The 16,803-nt window shown below is 40.2% G+C and overlaps 1 protein-coding gene across 1 annotated transcript in view; it reads right to left on the reverse strand.

Moving 5' to 3' along the window:
• Positions 1-16,803, reverse strand: part of CFAP54 (cilia and flagella associated protein 54) — a 231,349-nt gene that overhangs the window by 174,138 nt on the left and 40,408 nt on the right. Inside the window, exons 16-23 of the mRNA XM_025213430.1 lie at positions 14,654-14,782; positions 14,032-14,179; positions 13,135-13,209; positions 12,928-13,049; positions 9,707-9,877; positions 6,884-6,976; positions 3,634-3,819; positions 1,766-1,908 (exon numbers count right to left, since the gene is read on the reverse strand). Coding sequence (XP_025069215.1) covers positions 1,766-1,908; positions 3,634-3,819; positions 6,884-6,976; positions 9,707-9,877; positions 12,928-13,049; positions 13,135-13,209; positions 14,032-14,179; positions 14,654-14,782 — 1,067 coding nt within the window. The remainder of the gene's footprint in view (positions 1-1,765; positions 1,909-3,633; positions 3,820-6,883; positions 6,977-9,706; positions 9,878-12,927; positions 13,050-13,134; positions 13,210-14,031; positions 14,180-14,653; positions 14,783-16,803) is intronic.

Genomic DNA, 16,803 nt, shown 5'->3' on the forward strand with positions numbered 1-16,803 from the left:
CATGGACAACTTTACATTAACTTTAATGGGAGATGGATCTGGACTTAACTGAAAAAAAAGAAAATCTCTAGAAAAATTCTAAGCAGCTGTTCCAAACTGCAATCTTCATTTGATTCATACAAATCAAATATGAATAGGTCTTATCTTTAGAACAAACAACCTTAGGGTGACTATAGATGTGGGCTAACATGTTCTAATAAGAACGTTCCAGCATAGCCTCACCACGTGTATTAAGCCCCCTGTTTCAAAATTGTCACAGGGGTGCTTTAACTAAACCTCTTTGAATGGGCTTTAGTTAAAGTGCCCCTGCAGCCATTTTGACATGCGGGGGGCTTAATACACATGACAGTGAGCTGTTTTCAATTAGAGGGGGATCCTGGAAGCTGCTCTAATTAAATGGCCCCTCCCCCCATCCAAGCATGTGTATCAGCAGCCAATATGGTTTGAACCAAAATATGCAACATACATAAAACAGATAAATAGGAACAAAAGATGAATGAAAAAAATTATACAAATAAATAAAGTAATAAATTAACACCTAAAACCTATGGAAGTAAAAAAATCTAACCACATTTAAAATGTAGCTTCAAAAGTTTATGAATGGTATTATATGACAAAGTTGCTTGCAACAGGAAGAAAGCAGTCTCTGTTCCAGAAGGTATCTTTCAATCCTACGTCTTGTGTGCATTTTTAAAGTTATTCAGACACCTAATTCTCATACAAGTTAGACACCCAAGAGAGTTAGGTGTCTGAATATCTTTAAAATTTGGCCTTATGCTCTTGTCTTTAAATGGGAATTTTTTCATTTATTTCTATGGATTTAGGAATAGGTCTGGTTTGATGTGGAAGCGGTAATATAGCAGTTATAATATAAAGAAAGACGAGTAATACAAAACTTGAGGGAAGATTTTTTTTCAGAAAATAGTTTTTGTTTTAACAACACTATTCAAAATTGAACAAAAACACATTGGTTGTTTGTGATATGCCCTGGATTCATACCAATAAACCTTCAAAGTTCTGCAGCATTTCTGCAAAATTCAAACTTATAGATTTTAAAACTACTTTATTTCTCCTCTACAATCATGCCAATATTTTCCTATTAACACAATTAATAAAAAGAGTTCATCCAATGAAGATGATGATGTAAAATTCAGATGTTTTGGATTACTGAAAATTGACAAACTATTAATATATTTTAACCTAACTGCATTTCTTTTCTATTACCTTATATATATGTATGCCAAACACAATTTGTCTTTTTTTATCTTGCAAATAATTGTTTTTATTTCCTTTTGTGTTCTTTCCATGAAGTTTTAGTAGACTTCCTTACAAGGCTGAGTTAAAACCTCTATAATGTTAAAAAGTGTAAAATATCAGTCTGTTTTCCTTTACCATTTTGGAGAGGCTATAAACACTAGAGACATTTCTGAGACCCTGTTCCTTCTAATAATGTCAAGAACATCAAGAAGTGACAATTCTGGTGTTGTATATTCTATACAGGAAAATAAGGCAATCAAATTTTTCTTGGGAAAAATTTTGCCCAGTTGTCTTATCTGAGAAAACTTCATTATAAATAATAGTAGAGGTAACAGCTATAATGAAAACTCTCTGTTATTTTGATCATATATATTTTTATGACAACATTAACAATTGTCAGCATTCAGACTGAGAGCATAAATAATAATTTATAACCTGTTACTTTATAAAATAAAATAGTGCACATTTACAATTAATTGTTATTAAAAAAAATCCTTTTACCAGTTACCTGTTCAGAGATATAGTAAAATTGTTACTGGAAAAAATAACTCCTGAATCAGCAGATGGTAGAGATGGAGACGAGACAAAATAATTCCACACTGGTGAGAAAGCTTTCTTGGCTAATGTATAGCTGCCGGTCTGATAGGCAATCTACAAAATATAACGTAGGTTTGAAATTATATACTTTTCATAATGAAGTTGTTACATTCATGATTATAATGCTTACTAATAATAGTTAATTAAATAAAACTATTGATCTTGGGTGTTTTTATATAGTGAAGCCAAGTAACTATGACAGCAGTAACAAGAAAGTCTTTAGAATGTATAATCTTTTGTCTTTCCAACACTTCAGGGATGTTTATACTATCTTAAAATATTCTCAGAATCATAACTGAGCAACATACATCTAAAACTCATCTGATTCTATAGGACTTGCAGAGCCTTTGGCTCCTGACAGATGTTACACTTAAAGCATGATTAACTGGTTAATCACATCTTAAATAGTGACCTAATCATGTTCATTCAATTAATGGTGTGATAAAACAAGAAATAAGCCACAAAATGCATGTAATAACTCCACAATGTTATTACACAAAATATATGTAATAATGTTGTGGCTGGATCCCATTATGACTAATTGAATATGCAACCAGTACTCCCACCCTTCTGAGCACACTGGAGTCCTTCAAGACTCCCATGTGCTACAGAGGCTGGAAATTCTGGTCAGGTGACTGGGGGCTCCCAGCTAAGGGAGCTCATGGAAGCCCTTAGCTCTTATGTGCTCCCCTAGCTAGGAGCACCCATCAGCTGATTAGGGCTCCCAGAAAGGGGAGCACAATCAACAAATGGGCTCTCCTAGTTGAGTGAGCACATTGGATCAAGGGCACACTCTCATCCTGGGCTCCCCCTGCACTAGCAATATGGCACAATGTGATCTGATCTTCAGTCCCATAATTGCACCTCCTGCCATGTATGTGTGGTATAGCAGGAAGTGCAATTGCTGGGATTATGCATCAGATCTCACTGCACCTTTAATGTTGATAAGTAGCATTTGATTCAGAACTAGAATAAAAAATGGTGTGATAGAATGTTGGCCATTCCTCTATGCAAAGTCTGTGTGAAAGTCACTGTGGGTGGTACTAATCCACCCTGACTCTATTAATCCACCCTGAATTTCCTCAGTAGCTGCTATGACTGCAGGAGCCAGGTCAACAAGGATGAGGGGATGCAAATTGGACCACACAAATGGACGGCAATTCACAGGGATAGTTCTAACCTCTGCAAATCTTGGACAACCTCTCTCACAGCTTCCCAGGTTCCATGGGGCTGGAAGGATTCACCCTTTCCCCATTATGCAGCTGCTTCTTCTAACTCTTTCTTTTTGAAGAAAGAATTTATAAAAGACATAATGAAAGGAGTCTCTCAAAGTATTTGTAATTCTGAGAGCTCTGGTTTTGTTTCAATATTGGATATATCCCCTGCAAAAGTTAATCAGATCTTTTGCCCCACTTGTCAATGCCCATTAAAATGATCTCCAACTGTTTAACTGTCTCCCAAAGACCAAAAAAAACCTGGATGAGAAGAGGGAAAAAAAAAAGAAAAGGAAGAGCTTACTAAACGGAGAGTGGCAGATTGGAAAAAAGGACAAGAGGAGTAGCCCAGAAAAAGATTTTCCTTAAGCTGGTATTACACATGAAGTGAGAATTAAGTTGGCTACTACACTTTTTCATTGGTTACTTTAAATTGTGCTTGTTGGCGACTCCAGAAAATTTATGTTGGGTCCTGATTAAAAAAAAATGTTTTGGAATCTTCATTAAAAAGGAAAAAACAAATATAACACCAAATTAAACCATGCATCTATTGATTAAAATTTACCTGAGTCAAATATGCTCGAGCAGTAGTAGCAGAAAGAGGTGGATATGCAAGTATGGGTTTAGTTGTTTCCCCAGTAGCATCACCAATAAGCTTTCCATCTGAGGAATATGCTGCAACTGCAAATATGTACTTTTCATTTGGATTTAAGCCTTTTATTTCCAAAAGGCTTTTCCCATCAGCTGGTATCTGTTAATAAGAAATACATCTACTTCTATGTATCATACATACAAAAAGGGAAGTCACAGAAAGTAAATTTTATTGTGGTTAAGTGCAGACATTTGGAGAGGTTAGGGGGAGGTTAGAGCAGGTTAAAAATGGCTACCCAGTCTCACTTAGTTTGCCCTGGTGTGGACCTTACCCAACCTAAGTGATTGGAAATCAATCTAAACCTGGAACTGTCAGAAGTTCTGTGCACACAGACTCATCTAAAAATGGTAGAACGCAGTCTAAAACAGACCTGGATCAATGTACGCTCAAATTTAATTGACCTAGGTTAGACCAATGAATGGGATTTCTACATGGTTACCCGCACAGCCTCAGGGCTGGGAAACCCTAGCTGCCAGCTCCAGCCATGGGGCTCCACTTTTCCTACCTGTCTCTCTGGCACTGGGTTATGTTTAGGCCAGGGGTGGGCAAAATGCGGCCCAAGGGCCAGATGCGGCCCGCCAGGCCATTCTATCTGGCCTGTGGGGCCCCTAAAAAATTTAGAAAATGTTTATTTGTTTGTCCCTGGCTGCCTGTCATGTGTCCCTCGATGGCTTGCCAAAACTCAGTAAGCGGCCCTCCACCTGAAATAATTGCCCGCCCCTGGTTTAGGCCCTCCCAGCCCTTCAGCCCTCTCCCAACCCCCCATCCCACAAGTCACTCCCCATGCTTGTTTTATCACTGCAGCAGCGAGCCAAGAAAGTAAATATTGGTGGGGGGAGGGACAGGAGGGACGAAAGTAGCCCTAGTTCCTCAAAGTTCCCCTGTGAACCCCACAAGCCCCTCTCATCCCAGAAACCCTCCCAAGCTAAGTAGAGACAGTCAAAAACCCCAAGGCAGAATAGATTCAATCTAGACAACTTCCTCTAAGCTGATAACCAACTGAACTGATGTTCAGCTTTTAACTGGGGAAGGGGGGGGAGGGGGGAAGGGCAGCACTGACCAGCACCTGGACAAACGGGGGACAAACACCTGCAGAGGAAGGGGAAAATTTCCCTTTCCTCAGAGGCTGCCCTGGGCTGTCCCTGATACTCGCAGTGGCTAAGGCAAGCAACTGCGGGGTTCAGGAAGGGAAGAATTCCCCTCATCTCCTTGGACTTACCCCAGGCTGGGGAACCCTGGCCTGGGGTAGAGGGAAGCCCTCCAAGGCAGCAGCTCCCTGGTGCCCCCATGCTGGGCTGCACAGGCAGGCACCCAGCCTAGAGGATTCCTTCTCCTTCCCTCCTGTGGCAGCGGCTGAAGCAATCAGCAGCTGGGAAGGGGGTTGGGGGGAAATTCCCCTCAGTTCCCCAAGGCTGCCCAGCTAGGGGACCTGGGGCCAAAGAGGAAGAAGCCCCCAAGGCAGGGGCTCCCTGGTGCCCCCACCCCCACAGCCTTGGGAACTCCTTCCCCCTCCCTCCTGTGCCAGCAGCTAAGGGAAGCAGCTGTGCAGGGCAGGGGGAGGCACAAAATTCTCCCAGCTCCCCACCACCAAAGGGGCTTCCCCCCCTCCCCATGAGCTGTGTAGACCTGGGCTAAGGCGGTCTGGGGGTCTGTTCCCCTGCCCCCCCCACCTCCCATGCGCTGACCGCAGGCAGGAAGCAAGCTATAGAGCACAGGGGTGAGGTAGTCCCTGCTCCACTGGAGCAGACAGCACAGCCCAAGGCTGCAAAGCATCCTGGGATGCTGGGGGACTGTGAATTAACTTGAACTGGGAAGGGGTCTGGGACAGAAGTCCCATAAACCAGTTTGTGCTATTCAGGTTCTCTTAAACCTGTTTCAACCATTTTGAAGGGATTTATGTGCACTGAACTTCCGTTTAAACTGATTTCTAATCACTTAAACTGGTTTATGTGTAACTTCTGCCCCTGGCCCCAGGCCCCAGCAACCCCCCAGAGACCCAACCTTCCCCCCACCCCCAATTCCTTTGATAACGCCCATGGATGCCACCTGTCCCCTAATCACTCCTGTGGATGCTGACTGTCCCCACACTCCCCAATCCCTCCTGTGGACATTGCCTGTCCCACTATCGCTCTCATGGTTCCTGCTTGACTTCTCCCGTTTGCCTGTTTGCCCCCAACCCCACCACCAGCCACCCCATCCCATCTTATCTTAGATTGGGTGGCCATTTTTAATACAATCTAACCTCCCACTAACCCTCTCCTTCCCCCCGCAATGTCTGCACTTAGCATGCGAGACCTTTTACTTATTTTTGGAGGTATTTCTTTGAAATAATGTTATAATCCACCCATTTAACTAATGCAGAAAACATACACATATCTGTGCCATTCCCAAGGCAAGTACCATGGAATATTAGGTTACTCTGGAATTGCACTGGGAGAGAATAGTAAGGCAGTTAAATCTGCAAGTTTCCTTTAACAAAGAAAAAACTCTCAGGCTGCCTATAGAGTGGCTGAACATGTAGAGAGGGCTAGATACAAAACAAAAAAGGGTTCAGTTATCTTTACACAAAAGCATATATACTGTCAAGTTGGATTGTGAAGACTATTAGGGTGCAATACTTTGATATATCAAGGAATGAGTCATAGATAAACCCAAGGTAAGGTGCTTCAGAAAACAAAATAGTTGATGGTTATAGCTCCTCCTCTATTTTTACTGAATAAAAATATCAAAAGAACCAGCACATTTGTTTTTTAATTCTGCTTAAAATTTCCTTTTCGCCATTTCTCCATTCTTCTATGTAGCCCTGTAATGGTGGTGTAATCTATAAACAAATCTCATACTTCTACCCCTTTTTTTCGTTACCTTATGGAAACATCTTTAAAAAACTGATATAATAAAAGAAATAGAGGCCACCTTAAACCAACAATCTTTGAAGCACTCTACTCATTATTCAAGAAAAAAGTTCTGGGAGAATGCCTTGAGCCCAGCAGAATTTCAAACACTTGAAATAAAGATCAAAGGGCTCTCTAAAGGTTTGGCCAGCTAGCTGATTACACAGAGATGGAGGAGTGGGAGGGAAAGGTGTCAGATGCATTTACTCAGTGAAAGCTCAATAGAGAGAGTCTTTTAGAGAGGGAATATGGCATACATAGGTTTCCCTTACCTCTTCTCCTGCATTTGGAAGGTGATGATTATTTAACCTTACTTTTGTATTGCTTCCTGCTGCTACACAACCAAAAATTCTGTACCAGAAAACCTTTAAAAAAAGAAGAGAAGTTAAATATTTGTTACTTACCATCATCTTTAATGTATTAACTTTTACATCAAGAAAAAAAAATATTGTCTGATGAAGAACATATGCCATTGCTGAAAAAGGTCTTCACAACAAATTTGATAAAATAATGGTGTTAAAAAATAATTGTTTAGTTTGGCCAAAAGCTAAATCTCCCTCTCTACTGTCCCACTAATACGGCTCAAACATAATCCAAAGGGACTATCTTTATAGGTCACCATGCTCACTGAATTGAGTTTTTGTACTCCACCAGAAATTGCTATTCCTGATACTTACTTTCATGACATGGAGAGTTGAGGCCTGATCCAGTAATGTGCTTAGTTCATACTTTTAAATGTGCTGTATAAGAAATGCAACACCCAAGTTATTAACTCCCCTTAAAATAAATAGAATTTTGGTGCCAGTAAGCTTTGTAAACTCCCACTATGCATCATTCAGTGCTTAAGTACCTTTAAAAATCTGGCCTTTAAGCAAGAAATCAAGCAAGCAAGCAAACAAGTAGCCCCGCTGGGCATTATTCTGCAGAAGGGAAACATAGAAACTATCATGAATTCCAGTACCAGCTAGATTGGGTCTACTGATTTAAAAAAAAACTATATACATGCTTAAAATTTAAATATGTACAACTTAAATTTAAGTAGAGCAGTGTTAAGTGCTCTACTAGATCAGAACCACTAGGAACTTGGATAAATTTAATTTATATGCAGTAGACTTCTGAACAACTTTAGGAAAAGTCATGACTGAATTCAAATTCATAATCTAAACATGAAGGACCACATTTTAGAGAGCCCTAAAATTATGGAGACATCACTCAGATTTCTTTTGTTTCTCTACATTTTACAACACTTGTTCCACAAAAATAACAAGAGAACTTCTGGAAGGAAATTCTATATGACAAAAAGTGAAAAACAACAAAGAGCAAGATCCAGATCCCTTTATTTCTGTTGAATGGTGCATGGCAGGAGGTGTGCTTTTGGGATCAGGGATCAGATCCCAATATGCCCTTTCTACTTATCAGTGCAAGGGGAGATCCCAGACTCTCCCTGCACCCACAAGTTGAAAAACAAGTGCTCACAGCCAAGCGTGGTCCCAGGACTGGGGCTGACAATCCAGTCATTGTCAGCTCCAGCCCTAGAACAGCACCATAGCTAGTTTGAGACTGGTGCAATCCTGGGACCAGGGCCAAGAATCATCTGATTGCCAACCCAAGCTCTGGGGCAGCCCTGGACATGGAACACATTCAACACAAGGCAGCATGCAAGCCAGGCACCATGCAAACCAGCCATAAAAAATGATTAACATTGTTGCGGCTGGTCTGCTACTTTACAACATCTTATATTGGGTTCATGTGTAGCACCCTTGCCATTTGTGCTGTGATTAAAATGTTATTCATGGCATAAACTTAACATATAGAGGGGTCCTATGAAACTGCTCAATATGAAGGAGGGTCTCAGAAAATAGATCTGAATATTACAGCTTTATGAAACTTATGACAGTTTTCCTGAAATTTCACAGGAAATAGTACTCTATTGTTTTGGATTTCTGTCACATCTTTAAGTACAAACTCTAACAAAATTAATAGTTTTGGTTATAATGTAAACATGCAAATAAATATGCAACATACAAAGTAAAATCCTGAACAGCTGAAATGTTACCTTTCCTTGCACTTTTTTGCTTACATTTGAGTTAACTGACACTAAAAGCTAGATGGATTTTCAAGCAATAAATAGTGTAGTATGATAGCTTTTTTCCCCCCTTAAAATGAAACCTTTTATAATTCATAAGGTAGTAGGAGAAACTCGTATTTTGAGATGTTTTGACTTCCACCATAAAAAATGTATGCAACTCAATTTAAATGAAATCAAATTTCATTGTAGCATGCACTTTTTAATGAAGAGAAGGATTTTATAAAAAGTAGTAGATATATCTGAGATATCAATTCCATGAGTCCATGTACCTGTAGATAAAAATTCTCCAGAAAACAAATTTCTCAAACAAATGAAAAAATAAACACATTGCACCATCTAGTGGAGAAAACCCTATAAAATCTGTAAAAATTCACTGTACAATACATTAAATGTGGATAAGTATGTATTACATGGCGTTAGACTACTGAGCTTTAAATTAGTTTAATTTTTTTAACCTTTTAAATTGTTAAGAGGGTATAAATGGGAATATATGGTCTCCAAAGTAATTCAAGTTTGCAATTCAATCAATAGGCCAAATTGTTTTCAGAATTTTGCTCGTAACACTAACCAGCAATTGAGTTCCCACTGTTTCTATCTACACTGTGAACATACTATTATTTAAGGTTGTTGGAACAAATTTATTACTAAAATTAATCTCTTGAGAAAATGGCAGACTGGTTATTTTGTATACCCATTTGAAGAGAGCATAGCATGCATTCAGCAGAAGGATGAGTTTTTGACAGGTAGGATAAAGGGATGATAAATAGTAGGAACAGAGAGAACAAGCTGCATGAGAAAAAATAAGTCACAGGTAAATGAAGATCACAACAGTGAGTCACCGGTGACTCACTCAGATAAGAATTTATAATTTATTCAGTCAGGAGAATATAATCTGCCTGAGAATGATAAAGAGCACTGTGATGAATATAGTATTGATGAAACAACCTTCCTCACTGCCACTTATAATTTAATATACTTCTTATAGAGTCATTATGAAAAGCATTACCTGAACATCTGAAGTGAATGGAGCTGGTTTAAATGTCATGGAACAATGTGATCTGGAAACCAATATAGGAGGTGGGGGAACTCTGTTTTTCTCAGTACTTGTAGACTGTTTGAGATTGGAGTACAATATATTTTGCTCTGCTTCAACCTTCTGAATTAGAGTTAACGCTTCCTACAGTTAAAAATTAAAACAGAAGATAAAAATCAAGGTGAGCTAGATACATGCAATATTTACAAGACGCCCTCAAAATGAATGTTATAATCTAATATGTTGAAATTCTCCAAAAAATAGTAGTCTTTGCACAGAATGCACCTCATATGTGCAAATTAAGGATTAGTGGGATTTAAATTGTCAGTGGAATCTTGTATAAACTCTCCATGCAAACAAGAATTGCACAATGTACAACAACAGTAATGCTGAATTCTCTGGGGAAGAGGGCATCACCACAAATACAGGTTCTCCGTCCAACCTTAGATTAAGAGGTAAAATGTTTACTGTTGACGGTTGATTAAAATAATGGTGGCTTACTGTTAATTAAAATAATGGTGGCCAGTTACATATTCTGGCTCCAACCAAGATGGAGAAGTGGCAGAGGTCCCTCTCACAGAGGGAACTACAGCCAAGTCAGCAGAGATTCTGAAGGAAAGCTCCAAGAACAGCCAAGTTTGGGGGGTTAGGACAATAGTGGGATACACAGTCCTGAAAGGAGAGAGAGTTCATGATGGGCAATGCAAGGTAAGATTCCTCCGCCACAAACTTTCTACCTCCCTTTGCCCAGACAAAAAGCTGAGAAATGACTAGCCCTAGGCTACTTCAGTAATTTAAACTTCTTACAGGGTTTGGAAGGGCTCCTGCCCCTTCAGCTTTTCCAACTTCCATCCCTTTCCTTTAGTAGTAATAACATACAGAAAATGTTTTGGACTCCAGACTCTGACTAATCACCTGCTTTAGAAAGGGGAAGGAATTTTGGCAAAGTAAGTTTTGGGTTTTTTTTGTTTTGTTTCATCTTTTTCACAGAATCAAGGAAGCATATTGAGCAGAGCTCGGTCATTCACGTCTGTGTGGTGCTACCACTGGTAAGTATCTTGCCTCCCAGATTTTTCAGTCTGGGACTTCAGATATTTCCAAATCCGTGGCAGGTATCCTATGGGTAAGCCCCAAGCCCAAAGGCCTTAGAGTTCAGATGCCTCCTAGTCTTGCTTGCCACTAACCAAAAGGATACAGGAGAAAGCTAGAGGGAGAGCTGAAAGCACTCCTCCAGTACCATGAAATGTATAGCAAAGATCCTCCCATTGGGCTATACTAGATTCTCGCAGGGGTCAGCCTGCCTACAGTGCAATGGACAGGTCTCCACCCTGAATTACACCAAGTCATTCAAGGCTGAGAAGAGGATCGCCCCTGCCAGGTACAGTAAAACCACCTTGGCCAACACCATCATCACGGTGTCTCCCTTGACAGGTAAGCATTAGAATTTTATAGTAATGCTTAGTTCATCACATATTGCAGCTGGAATGAGTGCTTCTCCCCAGCAATAACTCAAGAAAGGTAAGTCTCTCCAAGATGTTAATAAACTTGAGGCCTGCCATTTAGATCCATTACTGTTTCTGTCTTCATTAAGCAACATATTCAGTAAGCTTTATGATGTGCCAGAGTGCCAAGATGGCTCATTCCCAGGAAAGGGATGAGTTTTGGACATATGGTCTGTGAAGAAAGAATAGGAACTCACAACATCCACACTCATACAGGGTGTGTGTATACCTCCTTGCTGAATCTGGGATTGCCACCAAGAATCATCTCCCACCTTGCTCCCACTCTACGTGTACCCAAACTCAGCAGCTAGACAGATCAGATGACTTAGCCTTAGAGAGATCCTGGGTTTATGCCCCAGCACACTCAGAACCCCGCTATGACATTTACTCTGCCTAACTGCTGGGCTTGATTGCCTTACTAAGTGAAGTGAGTGGGTAGGGCCTGATTCTCAGGATCTGTCCCAAGCTCAGGAGGTAGGTGGTATAAAAATAGCCATAATTATGTGCATTACTAAGGGACTGAGAAGACAGTTTACAAACAACTTATTGCATTCAAAAGCTTGTCTAAGTCTACTCGAACCATGCAGTTAGTCCAGTAAAAGGTAATTACCCCCCAAAATCCTTGCCTCTCACAAGCATTTACTGCTTCCTTAAAATTGAAAATAGTCACATAGCAAAGAGTTTGATAATGGACTTAACTCTCAACAGCTACATGTGTAAGTAATTTTACAGTACTAAAACATTCCTTAGAATTCAAAACCTGTTCTCAATAAAGAAAAGTCCCCACAGATGATGATTGCAAAAAATTTACAGTATTAGATAAACATTAGATAAACAATGGCACTTGCTAATGAGAGACATCACAAGCACAAGGACATCCTGACAATGCCATTTACATTTTGACTGTCTAACTCTTTCCAATATAAAAAGATTCTTGCAATCTTTTTGAAAAGTTCTAACACCACTCTAGTTTGCATCATGCTTTGAATTTCAGCTGCAAGGAAGCCCTGGGGCTAGAAAAGTTACTTTGTTTTGCTCAAGAAGTTCCATTCAGGTTTGATTATAAACTTTTGAAAGTTTCCATTCATCTGTTACTTGTCAGCAACATTTTGGCTGACTGTAAATACTGTAATCCAGGGGCGGGCAAAATGCAGCCCGTGGGCAAGATGTGGCCTACCAGGCCATTCTATCTGGCCCATGAGGTGCCTAAAAAATTTAGAAAACGAATATTTATCTGCCCCTGGCTGCCTGTCATGTGGCCCTCAATGGCTTGCCAAAACTCAGTAAGCGGCCCTCCACCCAAAATAATTGCCCACCCCTGCTGTAATCTAATCTAAAATTTGTCCCAGGCTGCCTCAAAAGCAGCAACAACAGACACAGCACTTGGAACTTTGAAAACAGATAACCTCTTCAGCAGAGAGGTAGAGAGAGCCAGGTCATGCCAGGGTGGGACTTATTTCATGCATCTCTTCTAAAATTTATGCAGATCAACAAAATTTGGTGCTGGAACTAAATCCCATTACAAAAGAGGTCAAACATTTCTTTCCCTCTCCTTCTTTTTCTCTCTTCTCTCTGCCACAGAAAGTTTCAAGAAGAATTTGGCAAGAGAATGTTCATATTTACTTAGTCTGTTTTAAATGTGACATTTCACAGGATTTGTGGAATTGTCCCAAAAAAGATAATTCCTGTTACCTCAAGTAGCTGCTTTTGGGGGGCACTTGCCAGCTCTTTAGGGTACATCAGTGCAGCCTTCTGCATCAAGAAGATAGCTTTGGATAATTTATTCTTTTTTACTTTATTCATTACATCTGTTTCTGTAAAATAAATATTTTTAAAGCGTATTTATATATTTTGTAGTAATAGTGCACCACACTTTTTAATCTAATTAATATACATTACCTGTTAAATGAAAGCAATTTACATCTTTCTCATGAGACTTGGTAGCCCTGAAATTTTTGCCATCCATTTGAACATCTATGAGAAAAGGAAGGATTAAGTTACTTTACTTATTGTGGTGTCCCTATTGAAAAAGTACTCTAACAGGGTTTTTAAGTAGGTCTGCATTCAACATTAGCAATGCTGGTCTTCCCTGTTCTTGTTTGGCTCAATGGCATTTCTTTGAGTGACCATACAAACAAACATAATCTATCCCTCCCTGTTCTTATATAGGAACACAAAAGGGGTGTCCCAGGCCATAAATCCATCTCCGTGGGGCAAACAATTTGTCCAGAAGAGCACACAGCAACTGTATTTCAGTCCGTCTTACCTACCACAGCCACAAAAGCATGCTACATAAAAAGCCTACATAATGTGCCACATGTGATAAACAGTAGGAAAAAAAAAAAAACAGCAAGTGCAGCGGCAGGAAAGTAGCAAGATCAAAATGTGCTCAGATGAGCAGAGGAGCACATCTTCCATTGGAGAAGTGGGAAGGGTGGAATTCCTTAATGGTCCTCGCCAGTTTTTGCTGAAAATTTCCTCTCTGATCCCAAATCTATTGATTGACCATGCACACATGTAGTAGACACTGCAATAGGCACCCGAAAGACTTGTAATTACCATTAGGAAAACCAGTGCCCCCAAGTCAGACTCTGACTTCTAGATATGACAAATATCTGGTGCTTCAGAGAAAAGCAACACACCTTTTTCTTTGTATGTGGAATGTACAAAGTGCCTTCAATTTACTGTATTTAACAAGCACTGCTAAGACTTTATGACTTAGGCTGAATTACAAAAATATAATAAAAACACATACTAATCAATCTGTATTAGTTATTTAGCTTTACTGCACCTTACCTTGCGTTAGTTTAAAAAGCTTCACAGCTATTCGATGTTGAGCCTGAATAAGCTCTAAATGTAAATCCATCACAAAATGATTTCCTGTGGCTGCTTTATCACTGTCATGTGCTAAAGCATCACATAGATTTTGACTATTTGGGTCCATCTGATCAAAGAATAGTAGTAATTAAGTAAACCTTGATTTCCATCAAATATTTTAGTACATTTATTTTTAAAATTATTAGATTGCTCAGTATGTTAAAGAATTTGCATAAACTTGTCATCGAAGTATAGAAGACTACATCATACTAAGAAATTAATTTTCTCCATAACAGTCAAAAGTAAAATTAAAATTAATTATAATACACAGATACAGGTAATAACCATATAAAAAAGTTTTCTGACTCTTACAATCAAAGAAAAATCACAAAAATACATTACAAAAATCAAAAGCAAAATAGTGATACCAGAACTTATTCAATAATATGTGCTATTTACACCAGGGAAATTATCATTTTCTACCCTTTTCAGGTGGGAGGGGTGAAAAATACACATTTAGCAGAAATTCGAAGCGTAAACATAACTAAAATTTCCAACATTATTCATGTATTTTGCTCTAATATATACTTTGAAGCCTTACCTTTGTACAACAGTGATCAAATATTGACTTTCCATCTGGTGAACGGGTCATTAAGCGAGACATGTTCATTCCATTAATTGCTTTTTCAAGACTTTCATAAGCAAAATGCAACTGTTCTGCAGGACTTTTCTGAAATGAATTTATATACAATCAACTTATAGTAGTAATGAAAGCTACAGTACAGGGTATAAAGGCCAGAGAGCTGGCATTACTGGTTGTTATTAAGACACTCAGGTACCCTGGATAGACTATTCTTCTTTACAGGCTAATTTTAAAGACTTGAAGTTCAACCATTTTTTAGTGAAGGATAAATATGTATATGCACAAACAAACTCAAATAACCAAGAACACAAGTGAAGAAAAAATTCTGAAATTTCTAAAAATATTCACTTAAAGGAAAGTTTTTCTAGATAAATTTACAACAGAGAAGTCTCAGCCTCAAGTACAGCATTTCCTACAAAAGGTTTTACAAAAGTCCATCCAAAAACTTAAGAAATTATAAAGGTTCCAAAGGCAAGCACATTAAAAGTTTGGATATTCCAAAATTAAGGTGCATATGCACCCTATGGCCACGTCCAGATGAGCACAGATGTTTGGTTCCCCGGGGACAAGTAGCAGCAGCACACCATGCACCCAGGGAACGCCCATGCCATGTGTGGTTTGGTGTGCGGCAAGTTACCCTAGGGGTAGTAGGGGAAGCTGGGGCCACAAGCCTTGCCAGTGGTCCTGGGGTCCTCCCTGGCCTGCAGCAATGGTAATCCTGCCAGGAAAAGCCTGGCTGGCAGCTGCAGCACAGCTCCAGGCAGCCCAGCTCCACTTTCCAGCAGCGTGTGCTGCCTGTGCCTGCGCTGTTCCATTTTTTTCCCCCTGTGGGTTTTTTTGACCCCTGGAGCCTGTGGAAGAAAAAAAAACAGAGCAGCGTACACACAGGCAGCATGACCTTGCAGCACAAAGAACACCTGATTGTGCGGTATGTGGTGCTACAGAAGTGTTTGCAGCGCCACATAGCTGCACTCATCTGGACACGCCATATGTCTGTACATTAAAACAGTCTTTAAACTACCTCATGAGACAGTGTTTCTCAAACACCACAGCATAATAAAATACAGCTTTTTTTCCTATGGTGATTTGTGCCGAAAGCCCCAAGTTCCATTTACACAGATTTAATGTTTCAATGAAACTTCCTAGTTTTGTTTTAAATACATATACAAATAATATCTTTTAAACAAATCTAGCATTTAAGCATATGTAAGGCATGCAAATGAGACAGAGCTTCCCTGAAGCCTTTACTTTATTTAGTGTGCGCTAGGGCACTGCGAAGCTTCAGTTGGTGATGCAATTCAGAGAAGATTTGGGCCGATTCGGCGGCTGAATCTCCAGATACGAATCAAATCGGGAGACCAATAAAAAGGTCCGAATTGATTCAAAGCCTACAAATCAATTCAGATTCGGAAAAACTTTGGATTTCGGCAGTCCCCGCTCACTGCCACAGGCAGCTGGACCCAGGCTCTGTGCTGCTAAATGCAGGGGAGACTATGGCCAGGTCCTATCCCCTGCCTGCTCCCCCAGCCCTCCTGAGTGTCCCCCAACCCCTGCCCCGCTCTCCCAGCCCTGTCAATGGCTGCCCCACCCAGCCCAAGTGTACCAGCACTTAAAAAAAAGTCCCACACTCACCAGCTGCTGCAGTGGCCATCAGGGTCTTTGGGTGCTCATGGCAGAGCCACCCCATGCAGCATGGGCCAGTGGGGGGCAGTGGGGATCGCCCTCCCTCCCCCGCCAGCAAGAGGTTTTTTGTTTGTTTGTTTGTTTTTAAGTGCCGGGACACTGGGGCCAGGCAGGGCAGCCATTGATGGGGCCGGGAGAGCAGGCGGGGATTGGGGCCTGTTTGATTCAGAGATTCGGCTGATTCAGCAGTGGCTGAATCTCCGAATCAGATTCGGCCAAATCAATTTCGGACAGTGATTCGAATCATCGAATCGAATCACTGTCCCCAGTATCAGCCAAACCTGAATCCAAAGCAAATACTAGCCGCTTTGCACAGGCCTAGTGTGCCCCATGTAGAGACCAATATATTCTGAAAGTGCAGTTGTACATTTTATATATGTGATATGTTGGTCTTCACATAGTGTACTCTAAACAAAGCAAATTCT

Source organism: Alligator sinensis, unplaced genomic scaffold (genome assembly GCF_000455745.1).
Source record: "Alligator sinensis unplaced genomic scaffold, ASM45574v1 scaffold154_2, whole genome shotgun sequence".
Classification (NCBI taxonomy): Eukaryota; Metazoa; Chordata; order Crocodylia; family Alligatoridae; genus Alligator; species Alligator sinensis.